A 17,218-nucleotide genomic window follows, 5' to 3' on the forward strand; every position below is an offset into this window, starting at 1 on the left:
GGAAGTTTGAAGAACATAAGGAAACTGATTTTGAATGAAATTACATTAGTTCAGATTTCCAGGGCAATAAGCATTTACTCTCCTTGAAGAGGCTATTATTAAATATAGTATTAAGCAGCATTTAGCAAGATTGTTTTTAACAACAGAATTTATATTTTGTTGGAGACTGTGGTTAAAGTCTAAGATAATGAAAAGCATGAATAGGTTTTATGTATTCTATGCAGCCTGGAGCTCACATTTGAGCATTCCTTTAAAAATTTTTTTTTTAATGTTTTATTTATTTTTGAGATAGAGAGAGAGACAGAGCGTGAGTGAGGGAGGGCCAGAGAGAGAGGGAGACACAGAATCTGAAGTAGTCTGTCAGCATAGAGCTCGATGCGGGGCTCGAACCCACAAACTGTGAGATCATGACCTGAGCCAAAGTTGGATGCCCAACCAACTGAGCCATCCAAGCACCCCTTGAGCATTCCTTTAAAAAAAATTTTTTTTTTAAAGTTTACTTATTTGAGAGAGAGAGCCAGAGCGAGCAAGCCTGAGAAAGATCAGGGGAGGGGCAGAGAGAGAGAGAGAGAGAGAGAGAGAATCCCATGCAGGGATCTCTCTGACTCAGAGCTAGATCCCATGAACTATGAGATCATGACCTGAGCTGAAATCAGGAATGAGATGTTTAACCGACTGAGCCACCCAAAGGCCCCTTGAGCATTTCTTTTTAAAACAGTGTATTTAAAAAAAAATTTTTTTTAATGTTTATTATTTTTGAAAGAGAGAGAGACAGCAAGCAGGGGAGGGGCAGACAAAGAGGGAGATAACAGAATCAGAAGTAGGCTCCAGGCTCTGAGCTGTCAGCACAGAGCCCAACGTGGGGCTGGAACTCACAGACCACAAGATCATGACTTGAGCTGAAGTCAGCTACTTAACCGACTGAGCCACCCAGGCGCCCCTTGAGCATTTCTTTTTAAAGCAGCATACTAAATTAGCATATTATTAAGTTAGTCTTTTTTATACCTCTGAGTATTTTGTTGTCTGAACTGATCTTGCTTTTCTGACAATTTTTCTGACAATATTGCTTTATTTTTTTAACTTCATTTTTTATTTTTTTAAATTTACATCCAAATTAGTCAGCATATAGTGAAGCAATGATTTCAGGAGTAGATTCCTTCCCATCCCCCCTCCCACAACCCCTCCAGCAACACTCAGTTTGTTCTCCATATTTATGAGTCTCTTCTGTTTTGTCCCCCTCCTTGTTTTTATATTATTTTTGTTTCCCTTCCCTTATGTTCATCTGCTTTGTCTCTTAAAGTCTTCATATGAGTGAAGTCATATGATTTTTGTCTTTCTCTGACTAATTTCACTTAGCATAATACCCTCCAGTTCCATCCACATAGTTGCAAATGGCAAGATTTCATTCTTTTTGATTGCCGAGTAATACTCTATTATATATATACATATATATGTATATATGTATACATGTGTATACATATATACATATATATGTATATATGCACATATATGTACATATATGTACATATGTATACATATGTGTATATATACATATATGTACATATATGTATATGTCTCTCACATTTTCTTTATCCATTCATCCATCGATGGACATTTGGGCTCTTTCCATACTTTGGCTATTGTTGATAGTGCTGCTATAAACATGGGGGTGCATGTGTCCCTTCAAAACAGCACACCTGTATCCCTTGGATAAATGCCTAGTAGTGCAATTGCTGGGTCGTAGGGTAGTTCTATTTTTAGTTTTTTGAGGAACCTCCATACTGTTTTCCAGAGTGGCTGCACCAGCTTGCATTCCCACCAACAATGCAAAAGAGATCCTCTTTCTCCGCATCCTCGCCAACATCTGGACAATATTGCTTTATGCTAACAATCTGACTCTCTAGGTAACAGAATATGATTTTAACTTCTCTACTAGAATTAGCCATGCTTGTTGGCTACTTAATATAACCATTTGGTTGTCCTTAAAAAATACGTGCAAAACATTCTTACCTGGAAACAATTTTTAAATTTCTTGCTCACAAAGTATAGAGCTATTGGGTTTATACATGAATTCATGGTTGCCAAGTTAATACTGATGTAATCCATGAGCAGCAAGAAACTAGAACAAAAGAAAATAGTGTAGAATAATTAGAAGACAATGTTTTTAAATCTGCTAGCTAGCATTTATCCCTAGAATAAGCATTTTTCTTGCCCAGGAGCCATTTCTTATAGGTGGCAGTCAGAATTTTTTTAAAGTGCTTGTTTAAATGGCAGTTTCAGTTCTGCAGAACATTTACAGATATACCTGCCACTTGGTTAGCTCAAACCATTATTCACAGCCTCAGGAGGGGAGCCACAAGCCAAGCTACGGCTTGCACAAATTTGGGGATCAGTCATGGGCTATGTCAGCTCAAGAAAAATAATCAACTTGGCAGTTTTAATTTTCACGGCTAATGAGGCTATAGACTAGGTGGTTTGGTAAAAAGTATTATAAGTGTGCAAATTAGGGAAACTCCAATTTCCTAATGAGTACACAGGGTCATACCTAAGTAATTCACATCGGTTCTTGTCCATCTCATCATACACGGTTTTCTTCAAAATACGGCTTAAGTGAAGAGGGAACCAGCAAAGAGCAAAAATTACCACCAAGCAGAAAACTGTTTTTGCCACTTCTCGACGCTAAAGGAAAGTGAGGGGAAAAAAAGTACAATAAGTTTAGTGTTTTTCTACCAGAGGAAAGAACTATACAAAGGAAGTTGTAGATAGCAAAGAAAGAATTACTTAAAAAAGAGCCAGAACAGCATACCTCACAGTGCCTCTATCTCTTCAATATTTAGAGTCCAACTTTCTAATCAAGGAGTTGCTAATGATTCTTTTGGGTGGCTGCCAGGAAGGATGGTGGCCTGAAACTGGTTATTAGGGTCAGGATAGAAGTTAGATGTCAGGGAAATGGGAACTAGCTGGAGCCGAGCCAACACTGTGGCTCTGTGTGTGTGTGTGTGTGTGTGTGTGTGACTATATGGGGGAGATGGTTAGCTAAAAGCCTCCATAATGGGTAGCTAGCATTAATGACAGCATGGCAGTCAAAGTGACTGAACTATAAACTATAAAAAAGGAACAAATCTATGAAGATATTTGGAAAACATAAGTAGGAAAAAGAGAAAAGGTCAATAGCAATGTGTTTCCCCCATTTCTTGCTGTTGAAGAAAGCTAGCACTGGGAGTTTTTTGCTTCTAAAATTCTTTTATTAATGACATATAGCTTCCAACGACATCTTGTTTGCAAACAGAGGGATGAGGGTAAAGGATTATCAGCAATGATGATTAGAACAAGTGGGACATGTTGACCCTGGACTGACTTCACTTTGAAGGTTTACATACTTTCGAGTTTGTGTAGACCAGAAAAATCATAGGTTAGGAATTATCTGCAACAGTCATTTGTGTGCATTATGCTTCAGCATTAAAACACATGCATTTGAAAGCCTAACTAGGAACATAAAATGCAACTCGTCTGTAACTGGGATCAGTTAATGTCAAAATAAAATTGATTGAAAACAGGATTTGGAAGGGTAACGCTGGTTCAACCCAAAGCATATAACATTAAGTATGGGAAGCCTACAATAAACCCACATGATTAATAGAGCCATTTAAGAAGATTTCAAGGCAGCTGTCACAAACTGCTGCTCTAGACCAAAGGACTGGAGTTCTTTAATCTTCCAGAGTTATTGGGTGGGATAGCTGGGATATGGCTTCAGAGAACATATAAGCTAAGCAATGGTTGAGAAAATAAAGAGTTCCAATCTGTAGGAATAGGGGATTATTTTAAAGGGTCCTTTGGTGTACACAGGAAGACAATGTGACCAGAAAAAGAGAAAAGGAGGGTACTGGGTACTGGGGGAAAGGTTATCTCCCTTGAGCACATCCTTAAAGAGGATGATCATTCAAAAGGTAATATGTTGTATGGTAGTCTGATATTTGCTTAACCAATATCTATTCTCCTGTTTTCCTCACTATCAGTCAGAACCGTGATTTTATTATGTCAGCAGGTGAGCCTGGGCTAATCATCTGCATGGCCACCTGACACAGTTGGACCACTGAGATCAAGTAGAAATCATTGTAAGAGGTTTCTGGAAAAGCTACTTAAAAGTGGAGTGTACTCCTTCTGATGCACACACACTAATATGATCTATATTCTTTCCCTTTTTGCTGCCTGGAAATCTGATATAAGGGTAGAGTTGTAGCTACTGTCTTCCAATACTAAAGGAAAAGTCAGCAAAACAGCAGACCCCTGGCTTCTGAGTCCCTTGAACACTGAACCAGTGACTTTTTTTTTTTTTTTTTTTCCTGTGGGAGAAAGAAGAAATCTCCACTTGGTTTGCTCAATGTTATTTTGGGTTTTCTGCTACCAGCATCCAAACACAATCCCTAACTGATAAAAGATGTTGAAAGAATAATACAGAGAAATTCGAGGAAACCATGCAGAAAGCAAGACCAGAGTTATATAGGATACTAGTTAAAGGGTGGCATGCCCTTTCACCGAGAGCTAGCTCCCTACAGCCCCCATGGAAAGCCTTCCAGTAGGCTTGCTCTCCTGCTGTTGGAAACTGCTACAGCTTTGGTTGTGACAAAGGCAGTGACTACTGTAGGAGGACCAAGTCTTTGCTTTTAATTTCCACTTGGATAAGCCAATCGCTTAACCACCCTTATGCGGACATCTACCCTGCTTATATCTCGGGGTGCTTGGAAGAAATCAAATAAGCAAATGACATACTCTTTGGAAACTTATAAAATGCTATGTAAATGTGAAGGAGCATCCTATTATTGTGACCAATCCCTATTCAGTTATTTTCAGAGCAGGTACCATTCATAGCTTAAACACTCAATCATGGTGCTAATGAAAAAGTCAACATTGAAAAACACTATGGGGTTTTGTTTTTGTTTTTGTTTTTGTTTTCTACAAATCTATTCTAATTAATTACCTCCACTGCAGGAGTGAAACACAGTAATTGCTTGATATATTTCACATCTGGAGCACTTGAAACATTCATGCCTGAACAAAGTCATACTAAATTTTCTCAATATAATTTTCCGTTAAATTTTAATAAAAAATATAGCTACTATTTTTATGGCATGTAAGGATTTTACAAAGTACATGTATGCACCTAATGCCTTTGATTTTTGTAATAATATTGATTCATATACAATTATGCCCAATTTATAGATAAGAAGCTGAAGACTCAGAAAAATCAGTACAATAGTTGAGAAGAGTTGCTGATGAAGAATGTTGCTTTTGTATGGTAATTGTAGAGAGCAGATTTACAGGCTTCATCAACAATTCATGATCTTTTGGTGCGGTTGGGTGTTCTTATCCACTTCTCTGCTGAGACGGAGAATTTACCTGTAGTCCTAGTTTTACTCTTTGAATTAATATATATCAAGCATTTTCTGGGTACTTACTATGAGTTGGGCTCTATTAGACACTGTACATGCATTAGGTAATCCTCTTGATGTATTATTATATACATTTTGTTTAATTTTTTAAAAGTAGGCTCTATGCCCAGTGTGGAGCCCAACATGGGGCTTGAACTCACAACCCTGAAATCAAGACCTGAGCTGAGATCAAGAGTCAGCTGCTTAATTGACTGAGACCCCCAGGCACCCCTATTTTATTTTTTAAAATTTAAAACTGAATCAGTATTTGTACAGAAAGGTACAGATATTATTGCATATATTTTATGAAGACCCAGAGATTCAGAGAGATTAAGCAATTTGCCCAACAACACAGAGCCAGCAAGTATAAGTGTAAAGGTTTGCCCTCTAAAGTCCATGGCTGTACATGTTCTGTTTGCTTCCTGGTAGTGAGGGAGGGGAGGGGAGGGCAGGGAGGGAACCAACAGCAGCCTCCTATTGACATGTAAAAATTTTGGGGCTATCCAAAATCTGACCTCTTTTTATGTACCCAATCCCATTTCCTATCCTGAGTCTTACCTTGGATGGTTTTCTAGTGAGGTTCATCTCTTTTTTCCACTCCCCAAATGCGTGGTGCCTGTGCCATGTTCTAACTAGACTCCTGTCCTCCCACTTGAAATGCCCTCTGTCTTCTTCTTCCCCATCAAACCCATTTACTCTTTATGAACAGTTTGATCTCCCTCATCCATGACAAGCGTCTTTTTGACTTTGTCTTTATATCATCCTTGGCTTTCTACAGCATAGGCTACTTTTACCATATTTGGTGATTCTATTTTCTAAATTTTTCATGTTGTATTTTATTTCTACACCAAGACTGCAAAGCCTGCTAGGGGAGAAAGTCCTATGCCTCTTTGTGTCCTGGCACAGTTCCAAGCCCAGTTCAATTCACGGACACACAAACACACATGTTCAATATACTCTTGGCAAACTAAATGAATAGTTCCTCTCTATTTGGCCCTGCCTCCAGGCCACCTGTTTTACAGGCAGACTCTCTATTTCACAAAAGAAATTCCCAATACTGGGGCGCCTGGGTGGCTCAGTTTTTAAGGATCTGACTTCATTCTGCTCAGGTCATGGTCCCGTGGTTTGTGAGTTTGAGACCCACATTGGACTCTGTGTTGATGGCTTGGAGCCTGGAGCCTGGAGCCTGGAGCCTGGAGCCTGGAGCATGCTTGGGATTCTGTATTTCCCTTGCTCTCTGCCCACTTGTGCTCTGTCTCTGTCTCTTTCTCTCAAAAATAAAAATAAAACATTAAAAAAATTAAAAAAAAAAGAATTTTCTAATACTATAACTATAAATAAAACAGTTATAAGACTTTATTTTTAGCAAACCAGGGTAAATATGCTAAATAAATACACTTATTTATAGACCTTCTGTTGTCTGGGACAAATAAGTCTTGGCCAAATTTTCATGATCTTATTAGGTTTACCTGTTTAAGGTGTTCACTGAGGGCAATTCTCAAGCTTCCGTTCCTTCTGTTTAACATCTCACAGGTCATGAGGGTGTAGAAAATTGCAGTGCACACCAAGGGCATGCAGAAATAGAACCCGAAGAGCCACCAGTCTTTCACATCTTGGTAAAACTGTAGGGTGAAGAAAGGGAGAGAATAGGAGGTGCATTGTAATCGAAATTTACTGGGCAGTGCTCTGGTAGCTTCAAAATCTTCGTGCTTGTAGATATGTTTCTACATTCACACTTGTGGTAAAGGGCTTGGGGGTGGTGCTCAAAACTCAATGGAAAATCCAAAATCCAATGGAAAATCCAAAAATGATCCTCGCTTTCTAGTAGCACATGAAGAAATTGCACTTAAAAATAATCCTGACAAAGATACTTTTTATAAACTGAAATTGGTTTTAATAACACAGTGGGAGAGCCCTAGTCGAGAAGAAGAGTTCCCTCCCAAAGCTCATAAAGCATGATTTTGAGATAGATAGAATATGTATTTATCTTTACTTATTGATGAGCCTCAAAACTTTGCTAGTGCCAAGTTTACTTTTGACTCTTGTGGTTAAAGTGTACTTAATGTGAATATCTTGTGTGGTAACAGCGAAGGTTATGAATGGCTTATCTATGTAGCTCTGGTTACTGGGAGTTAACCCTTTGCCTGGTATGCTTGCTATGTGACCTTGCAGCCAGCCAGTTAGAGCCATCAATAACCATGCCCTTTCTCGAGCTCTTAATGCTTATCACCTGGAAACTATTGAGGCAGAGTATCTTATCTGAAGGCCTATTTAGCATTATCTCTCTGTGGGCAGGATTTGTAAATACTAGTATTATTAAGTTTTATGTCTTTTTAAAGGAGAAAATTTAGTACTCTACAAAATGGAAATTAGAAAATTATATCTGCATTCTTCCTCCCACTAAATTAATCACCGACTTAGGAAGAAATGCTTTTCCTTATACTCTTTCTCCAGATTGTTTATTTACGAAGGATAATGCAGCCTCCTGTATTATCTCAGTTCCCACAGTAAAAAATAATCATGCTGCTCTGTGAAAAACCGGACAGTTGCTGAATATAGAAAGAGGCCCAGTAGGCTACATTTATAACATGTCTATTAAAATAATCTATAAATGGTTCCTGAGGAAAAAAAGTTCTGGGCAGAGGTTCTTAACTGTTTCTATGCTTTGGAAGTCTGGTGAAGACTATAATCCTTTCTGAGAATAAACTTTTATATGCATAAAATAAAATAAGATTACAGTGGTAGCCAATTATGTTGAAACACAGCTATCAAAATATTAAAATTCTGATCTAGGTGTTTATTAACAAATTAAATGAAAAATCAAATGGTGGCTCTAATAACCATCAGAAGTTGAAATAATGATGAACAGAAATGGTATTTCAAGATTATCCAACTGTTATGTTATGAAAATGTGTATTACTTCCATTAGTGGAAATAAAATGGTTCTGTTAAATATGACTGTGGTTTGTTGCCTACATTCATAATAGAAGGAAATGATAAATTTCAGTTAGAAGTTAGTGAAAATCAATATGTAATTTCTTTTCCATTCAAGTTCACAGACCCCTGAATTCTATCCTAAGGTTAGTGCAAACTACACCAAGGGACTTGGTTTATTCAGATCTGTTTGTACAAGTATTTCCCTCTCCACATCACACTGTAGAAAGATTTGCGTACTGAAGTAAACAAAACAAAACACAAGAACAAAAAAATCAGAACTCTTTGTTTAAGTGCACACAAACACTCCTTTAAGCGCTCTCTTCACTTGTACCTCCTTCTTCCAGATGCATTGCTGCCTGGGTGTGAATGCCCTAGAAGCAGCTGCAGAAGGTCTGGAAGCTGACCCCTGAGGGGTCTCGATGGAGTCCCCTGCCCCCTCCATGGCAGAGGCCTGTAGAGAAAGGGGTCACACGTTTCTTTTGAACTAATGTCATCAGCCAGGGTATGGAGGGACCTCCCTCCATTCTAGGTTAGGGCAGAGTTGAGGAGGAAAGAATGGAACACAAGCTGGGGGAGAATGAGTATGAAAACTTCAGAGTTGGATGAAATCTAAAAAACAATCAGTTTGAACTCATACTTTTCATTGTAATCCCCTTAGGTAGCTAGCTAGTCTTTGCTTGCCCACTCTAGAAGAGAGACTCGGTTGTTGTGAAGTAGCCCATTTCATTTTGTCTAGTTTCAATTGATTAGTGAGCTCATTCCTATACTAAGCCTCTTCTCTTTAACACTTTTGTCGGGAATAGCTAGATTGCTTATTCGCACTGCCCAAATTCTGATAACCTCCTGCTGCTACTTTGTTTTTCACTATGGACATCGACTTAATAAAAAGGTCAGTAGATAAACAGAAGACCTTAATTTTAACATCGCCAGTTTGGCAGTTTTCATGAGTACTTTTAATTTTAAAAGAAGAATTTCCAATGCAGGAAAACTGGTCAACTGTAAAACCACTAATTTTGTGAATTTTTCAAGTTAGGAAAACATACCTGGAGATGTCTGTGAAGGATTAAATGTGGAATCTGAGCTGCATGAAACCTACATCAAAGCACTAAATTATGCTGATTTAAGAGAAATGGTTCTCCTTTTCCTCCCCAGTCCACATTTGACTAGTTTGGCAAAGGAAATATGCATTTTAAACATGTTTCCCAATACACTCAGTTATGTAATTAAACTTTTCAAAAAAACATGAATGTGGTCAGATATATCAAACAACAACTGAATTTGTTAAAGAACTAAAACACTTTTTAAAAAGTTCTGCAAATTTGTTATTTGTATATTACATATAGAATTTGTACTAATATAAATACATGAAGTATAACTTCCTACTTTAAGTTAGTAAATCTATCTTTAAAAAAGTGTGAGGAATGTGCATTTCCCCAAATAACATAAAATACATATTAGCATGCCCATCAGATGGAAATTGTTGTGCTGTATTACTTATTATAAAAACAAATAGCACTGTGTATATATATACTCCCCCCCCCCCCCCCATCTATCTTTCTGAGTAAGTTTGTTTCAGATGCTGAGTTGTTTGGGGTAAAACTAGAGTTGTGTCTACAATTGTGCTCTAATATAAGAGTGAAAACAAAATAGTTGCTGTAATTATGGGACTGAACTAACAGAGTAAGTCACACTGGGCATTGTAAAAATATCAACAAGTCTTGGCAATGGTAAAGTATATATAAAGACCTCCTCTCCTCCCCAATTTCCTTTAAACTCTCCATACCTCCATGAATTTTGATGTGGCATTGAGCATACAGGTTTTGTGCTGTTCACCCCTGTATTCAAAGGGCACCATGACGAAGCCGATAGCTTCAGGGATAGCCAGGATAAAAGAAAGGATCCAGATGGAGACGATCTCAATGGCAGTGATCAAGGGAATCCCAATTCCCTGGACACGACTCCAGGAGGCAACTGCTCTGTACCTGAAAAACAAAAGCAGGGTGGGGGTGGGGGGGATGGAGGCAGAACCTAGTTGTTAGGAAATTTAAAATTTATTTCATTTAAAAAATTATAAATGCTAGAAAGATCCTCCCCTTAGCCAATGACCAATCACTGGAACTTTCCAATGAGTCCTGGAACTTTCTGTGAGTCCTGATGTGAAAAATAAGGACCCTTCTGTGAGTCCTGATTTGAAAAGTAAGTGGAACCATTAAGAGTTCCACCCCTTTGGGAATCAGGTGTCTGGCAGGCCTGAGTCTGAGGTCTTCATTTGGGATTCAGGAAAATCTTGTGATGGCTTATAATGGGGCAGCATCAGATAAATGTGCCTATGTTTTTTAAGCTGGGGGAAAAAACTGGATGATGGAAGGTGTAGTGAAAGCTGCTGGTACTTGTTAAGGTAATATCTTACTCCTCTCTATATATTAAAAAAAGAAACCTGAAACATTATTATGAAGTGGATCTAGATATCCTTAAATGAATACGACCATAGATAGCTGATCATTTTCTCCTTTCTTCTCTCACTGTATACCTGGTAGTCAAAGAATGACTATCTCCCATTATGGTCCTGAGCTAAAATAGATAAAGTGGAGTTAAAGATATCTTGGTTCCTAATCTTTAGGGTTTACAATCTAATAGAAAAGAAAGGTTCATAGAAAAATGTAGAACATAAATGTTACTGGACAATCATGTCAATCAAAAAACAAACTGGCATTAAGAAATTGTTTATTTTCTACTTTAATATTTTTTGTGATAGTAATCCCATTTCTTTTTTTTTTTTTTTCAACGTTTATTTATTTTTGGGACAGAGTGAGGCAGAGCATGAACGGGGGAGGGGCAGAGAGAGAGGGAGACACAGATTCGGAAACAGGCTCCAGGCTCTGAGCCATCAGCCCAGAGCCTGACGCAGGGCTCGAACTCACGGACCGCGAGATCGTGACCTGGCTGAAGTCGGACGCTTAACCGACTGCGCCACCCAGGTGCCCCAGTGATCCCATTTCAATGTTAAGTCTAAAGAAAGTTTGGTTTCAGAAAGTCTGTGTTTCTGACCTGAGGTGATGGTCTGGTGCTAACTACTTTTAGGCTTACTATTAAGATGGGACCTGTGACATGGTTTGGTATTTCTGTGGCTTCATTCTTGAAATTTTTTTTGCTGTTGTAATGGAAAGTAAACATTCTCTTTTTATAGCTTTCATTAGATAGTGCCAGAAGAAGACTGTAAAACAGACCGAGGCATTGGGGACAGGTGCACATGGGCTTGTAGGGCACATGACTTAATGTCAAAGATTTGTCAGTAAAGCCAAGGCAAACTACACGTTACCCATAATCACTCTTATCACTTATATTTACTGTGCTGTCTCAGTGCATCTACAAGGTACATCTGTGAAAACACAGGTCTTAGGAATTATGCTACCTAGTTCTCCACTGTAGATTAGAACTTATAGTTTGGGTATGCACGACGATGCCATATGGCACACATATAGCACAATTTGCTGAAGAAATATTTTTTGCAAAAGATTTTTAGGATAAATAAGATTGATGTACAATAAGAATCTTAAAAAAAAGTCCAGATTAGTTCAGAATTGAATAAAATACAGCTATGCAAACAAACCAAGAAAATCCTTTTACGATATAGCCAAGATTGCATTTTTAAATTTATGGTTATTTCCAGTGGGATAAAGACTGCTATTTATTTTGCTTTTCATTTCTGTTTACTTTTCTTTGTTGCCTTATTAGACTGGCAGCCTGATGTCCAGTAAAAGCTAAAAGGAATGGAGACAGGATGTCTATATCCCGAGGCTGTCAGTGAGTTATATCTATTTCTTTTCCCCTTCTCTTAGATCAACTATCAGGAAAGGTGCTTTAAATAAAGTGCTTTATCTCCTAAGGGAGTAAGGAAGCAAGATTTATTAGGCAGGATTGGAGATAGAAGGTGGTTTGAGAAGGAAAATGTGGTCAACATGTTCTTATGATGAGTGTATTCACAAAGCAGCTTCATTTTGTAGTATGCCATGAGTCCTCAAATTATTACACGTCTATAATCTAATGTAAATTCAACATTTTAAAATAAATAGAAGTAGTTTTTAGTGTATAGTGTGGCAAACCCACATGACTGAGAATTAGACTATTTCTTATTTGTAATCACATTGCTTTTGATGACATTTACATGACATGAGAAAACAACTGTAAGAGTTAATTAGAAATAATCATTTGTGATGATGGGGGTAGGGAAAGGTGTGAAAGATAAGAAATACCGGATGTTCCAAACATAATTTCTATTTAGAATATAATGATACAACACACATATCCATAAATATGTTCTCCTAACTAGGTGTGATTATAAACATCCTTCAATGGAGCTAGTGGACACATATGACATTTTCACTTGCCATAAGAAAATCTGCAAGTGTAGATTCAACCACTAACAGCTGATATTCCAGAAATGATGTCTACTTTTTGAAATGGTTTCTTCTCTTGCCTTCCACTACATTTCTCCTGGTCTTTCTCCAGCTGATAAGGCTGGCTATTTCTTCTCATCTCCTTGGCTGGAACCTGCTCACTTCTCAAACTCTTAGCATTGGATTCCTCCTTAGTCCTTGGTCCTCCCTTCTACTCTATCAACACACTTTCTTTTAGTGATCCATCCAGTCTCATGGCTTTAGCATCATTTAAAATTTCTATATACTGATAATTAATTCCCAAATTTATAAGTCTAACCGAGGACCCCGCCTCTAGCTCCTGACTTGTCTTTCCAACTGGTTAACTGATATGGCCACTTGAAATCTAATAGGCATTCGAACTTACCCAAACCAGACTCCTGGTCCCTTTCATGACCTCCACCCTGCCCTCTCTTCAGTCCTTACCATCTCAGGACCAGAATTTGAAGTTAGCCTTAACTCCTCTTTTTCCCTTTGCTATCACACATCCAATTCTTTAGCAAACCCTGTGACCTCTTCCTTCATGATACACCTAAATGCAACCACATCTCACCATCTCTCCTGTTACCATCCCACCTGGATTATTGTAGTAGCTTCCTAACTAGTCTCCCTTCATCCATTTTGTCCTACTTCATTCTATCCCAAACATAACAGCCAAAGTGAGCCTGTTAACATGTAAGTCCCTCATGTCATCCCTCGGTTCAAATCCCCCAGCAGTTTCCAGCCCAGTGGGAATGCCTACTGGTGTTCTCAGAGCTGCTTCCTCATCTGCTTTCCTTTACTCAGGTGTAGCTTTTCATAGGGTCCTTCCCTGAACATCCTGTTTGAAATTGCCAGATTCCCCTACAGACTTACGCTGACCTGCTCACGCTGATTGATTTTTCTCCATAGCGCTTACTACCATGTGACCAATCAAATATTTTATTTATCGTCTCTGTCCACCCTTGTCTTTAAAATATAAGCGCCATGAGGGCAGATATTTTATATGTTGGTCACGATACCTAGAACAATAGGTGCCAAATAAATATCTGTCGAAGTAAATGTCTTTGTTTCCTGGCCATGCATTTATCTTTATCAGCCAATAAAGCACACTACATTCTGAGCATTTTCTTACTTTTTAAGGCAGCCTTGACAGACAACAAACAAAAAGCTAATACTTTTAGAATCCTAGAAGCAAATAATTAAAAAACCATGAGGGACTCTTGGGGTGATCTTTCTCCCCTTCATGTTCTACCAGTTGGGAACCTGAGGACTGGAGTGTTACTATATTGTCTGCCTCATCTCCTGTGAATGTGGAGAGCCCGGACAAGGGCTCTGGTCTGCCAACACCCAGGGGAGTCTTTTCCCACGACATCACCTTGTACCCTGTCATGTGATATGCCAAAATAAAAGTATAAATTACGCATTTTATTTATGTAAAGATGTTTGTTACTGTGTATATCTATATATAGATTTCTACATGTTTCCAAGGCCAAAGGCATTTAATGCATGTTTTTGAATTTTTGAGGTATGGCCTGGGATGGTAAGTAAATTTTAATATATTTATTATTGAGTGTACTTTAAAACAGGATGAAATAAAACAAATTAAAAAAAAAACCACTTCAACAAAATCTATTTTTATTTCTTCTTATTCTTTGCCTATTTCTATTCTCACAAGCATAATCTAAATATATATTATAACCATATCAATTACAATTTTATTTTTAGCTTTATCTACTTTTCATGATAAAAAATGGCCTTATGCTTCTACAGAAGCATGGCATTTATTAATTTATAGCTACACAGTATAACTGGATATTGATACAGTTGACTTAAATATTTCTCCTAACTTCACATCAATTCTAGTGTTTCAAGGTTGTGAATAACACATTTATAAATATGTTTGTATATATAGTTTTTTTTTCTCTTTTTGAATGATTTTCCTGGATTAATTATCTTGAGGGGGATTATTGAATCAAGAGAAGGAAAAGGTAACTGAAGTACTTTCAGTACTTCAGTAATTTCTACCAAGTGCCTATCGATACTTGTCTACATTGGAATTTATTATTTTCCCTTCCATGTTGCCACTTCCAGTAAGAGTCACTTCTACCCTTACCTATGCACATTGTTAATTAACAGCAAATGCAATCATTTGTAATGTTTCTTTACGATTTATGTATCTTATATGATAGACAAACTAACTTCCATGCAGAGGTTTGGAGGCAAAATACCAGCAGGAAGAATTTTATTTTATTTTTATTTATTTATTTCAGCAGGAAGAATTTTTTTTAATTTAATTTAATTTAATTTAATTTAATTTTTTTAATATATGAAATTTATTGTCAAATTGGTTTCCATACAACACCCAGTGCTCATCCCAAAAGATGCCCTCTTCAATGCCCATCACCTACCCTCCCCTCCCTCCCACCCCCCATCAACCCTCAGTTTGTTCTCAGTTTTTAAGAGTCTCTTATGCTTTGGCTCTCTCCCACTCTAACCTCTTTTTTTTTTTTTTCCTTCCCCTCCCCCATGGGTTTCTGTTAAGTTTCTCAGGATCCACATAAGAGTGAAACCATATGGTATCTGTCTTTCTCTGTATGGCTTATTTCACTTAGCATCACACTCTCCAGTTCCATACACGTTGCTACAAAAGGCCATATTTCATTTTTTCTCATTGCCACGTAGTATTCCATTGTGTATATAAACCACAATTTCTTTATCCTTTCATCAGTTGATGGACATTTGGGCTCTTTCCATAATTTGGCTATTGTTGAGAGTGCTGCTATAAACATTGGGGTACAAGTGCCCCTATGCATCAGTACTCCTGTATCCCTTGGGTAAATTCCTAGCAGTGCTACTGCTGGGTCATAGGGTAGGTCTATTTTTAATTTTTTGAGGAACCTCCACACTGTTTTCCAGAGTGGCTGCACCAGTTTTCATTCCCACCAACAGTGCAAGAGGGTTCCCATTTCTCCACATCCTCTCCAGCATCTATAGTCTCCTCAGCAGGAAGAATTTTAAAGAGAAACCAGGCATGGTAGATTAAAAGATAGCAGTGAGTACTTTCATCCTTCTTCAGCAGAGTCTTTCAGTTGGGCTGGCCTGTGACTGCTTGGACCGACTGAGTAGAGCTGAAGGATGCTTTGTGGGTTTCAGGCCTGGCTTCCGAGCAGAGCAGCGACTCCACCCTGAAGCCCTGGGCCTGTCTCAGAGAATGTGTTAAGAGGTGCCAGACTACATGAGAGGGAGTTAGGCTCAGACTTCCATTTGTTCTTGCCAAAGAGCTAGTCACGTATCTTGTACCCAAGAGACAAGCTGAGCCACGAGATGAAATCCACCAGAAGACCCCAGTCAAAGTGACAAGTTGCATAAGAATTGCCCAAATTCCTACCCCACCATATGGTGAGGTAATAATAAAATGGTGGTTGTTTTAAGCTGCTAAGTTTTGTTAGGTAGGTTAGGTAGGTTTTGTTAGGTAGGTTGTTATCAAAGAAAAATAATCTGGGTTGCTTGGGTGGCTCAGTCGGTTAAGCTTCTGACTTCAGCTCAGGTCATGATCTCACAGTCTGTGAGTTCGAGCCGCATGTCAAGCTCTGTGCCAACAGCTAAGAGCCTGGAGCCTGCTTCAGATTCTGTGTCTCCCTCTCTCTCTCTGCCCTTCCCCTGTTGGTGTTCTGTCTCTCTCTCTCAAAAACAAAAACAAAACAAAACAAAAAAAGAAAAATAAGCTAGCAAAATTATCCAGTCACTTGATCTTATCAACAGAATTAAGATAAAAGAACAAATAACTATGTGCAATGGGGAACAGACCCCCAAATATAGAGCCAAATGCTCTATAGTCAGCATTTGGCTTTGTCTGTGTCTGGTCCCTGGGTTCCCTCTTCTGGCTCTTCTTACATGTCTTCCCTATTGTCATGCAGCAAAGGACAATCAGAACAGCACAAGAATAAGGAGAAACCAAGTCCAAGGTCTAAATAAAACCGGTTTTCCAGAAAACCACTTTCATGTTTTGACTTAGGACAAACCTTTGGGAACATCATAGAGACCACTGAGCAATTATGTAAAAGGCTGGGATGAAGAACTGACATTGGCTTTTGAGTTTGAGGCTTATGAAACAAAACTGCCTTATCACTAGGTCTCTGCAACTTTTCCAGGTATCTAATTATACATCACTCCTGGAGCAGCTGTTAAAAGAGTTTTATCTTTTTACAGTCTCCTTCCACAGGCAATTTTTAACTACAAGTTGGATCTGTACCCAGACCCTTTTACTGGTCTGACCCTGTCATCTTCCACTTTAAACAAGACAGTTAACTTTACAAAGAACAGCATTGAATCCCTCTTCCCTTCCCTGCCCCCTCTTTTTTCCCCTCAGACAAACTCAAAGTAACATCTGAAATTTGTCACTTATGGCATACAAAAACACCTACTTTAATTACT

At 38.3% G+C, this 17,218-nt stretch overlaps 1 protein-coding gene across 1 annotated transcript in view; it reads right to left on the reverse strand.

Annotated features, from left to right (window-relative positions):
• EDNRA (endothelin receptor type A) overlaps positions 1–17,218 on the reverse strand; it is a 61,408-nt gene that overhangs the window by 3,678 nt on the left and 40,512 nt on the right. Inside the window, exons 4-7 of the mRNA XM_003984961.6 lie at positions 10,150–10,348; positions 6,899–7,051; positions 2,546–2,679; positions 2,011–2,119 (exon numbers count right to left, since the gene is read on the reverse strand). Of these exons, the coding sequence (XP_003985010.1) occupies positions 2,011–2,119; positions 2,546–2,679; positions 6,899–7,051; positions 10,150–10,348 (595 nt within the window). The remainder of the gene's footprint in view (positions 1–2,010; positions 2,120–2,545; positions 2,680–6,898; positions 7,052–10,149; positions 10,349–17,218) is intronic.

The sequence above is a fragment of the Felis catus genome, chromosome B1, assembly GCF_018350175.1.
Source record: "Felis catus isolate Fca126 chromosome B1, F.catus_Fca126_mat1.0, whole genome shotgun sequence".
NCBI lineage: Eukaryota > Metazoa > Chordata > Mammalia > Carnivora > Felidae > Felis > Felis catus.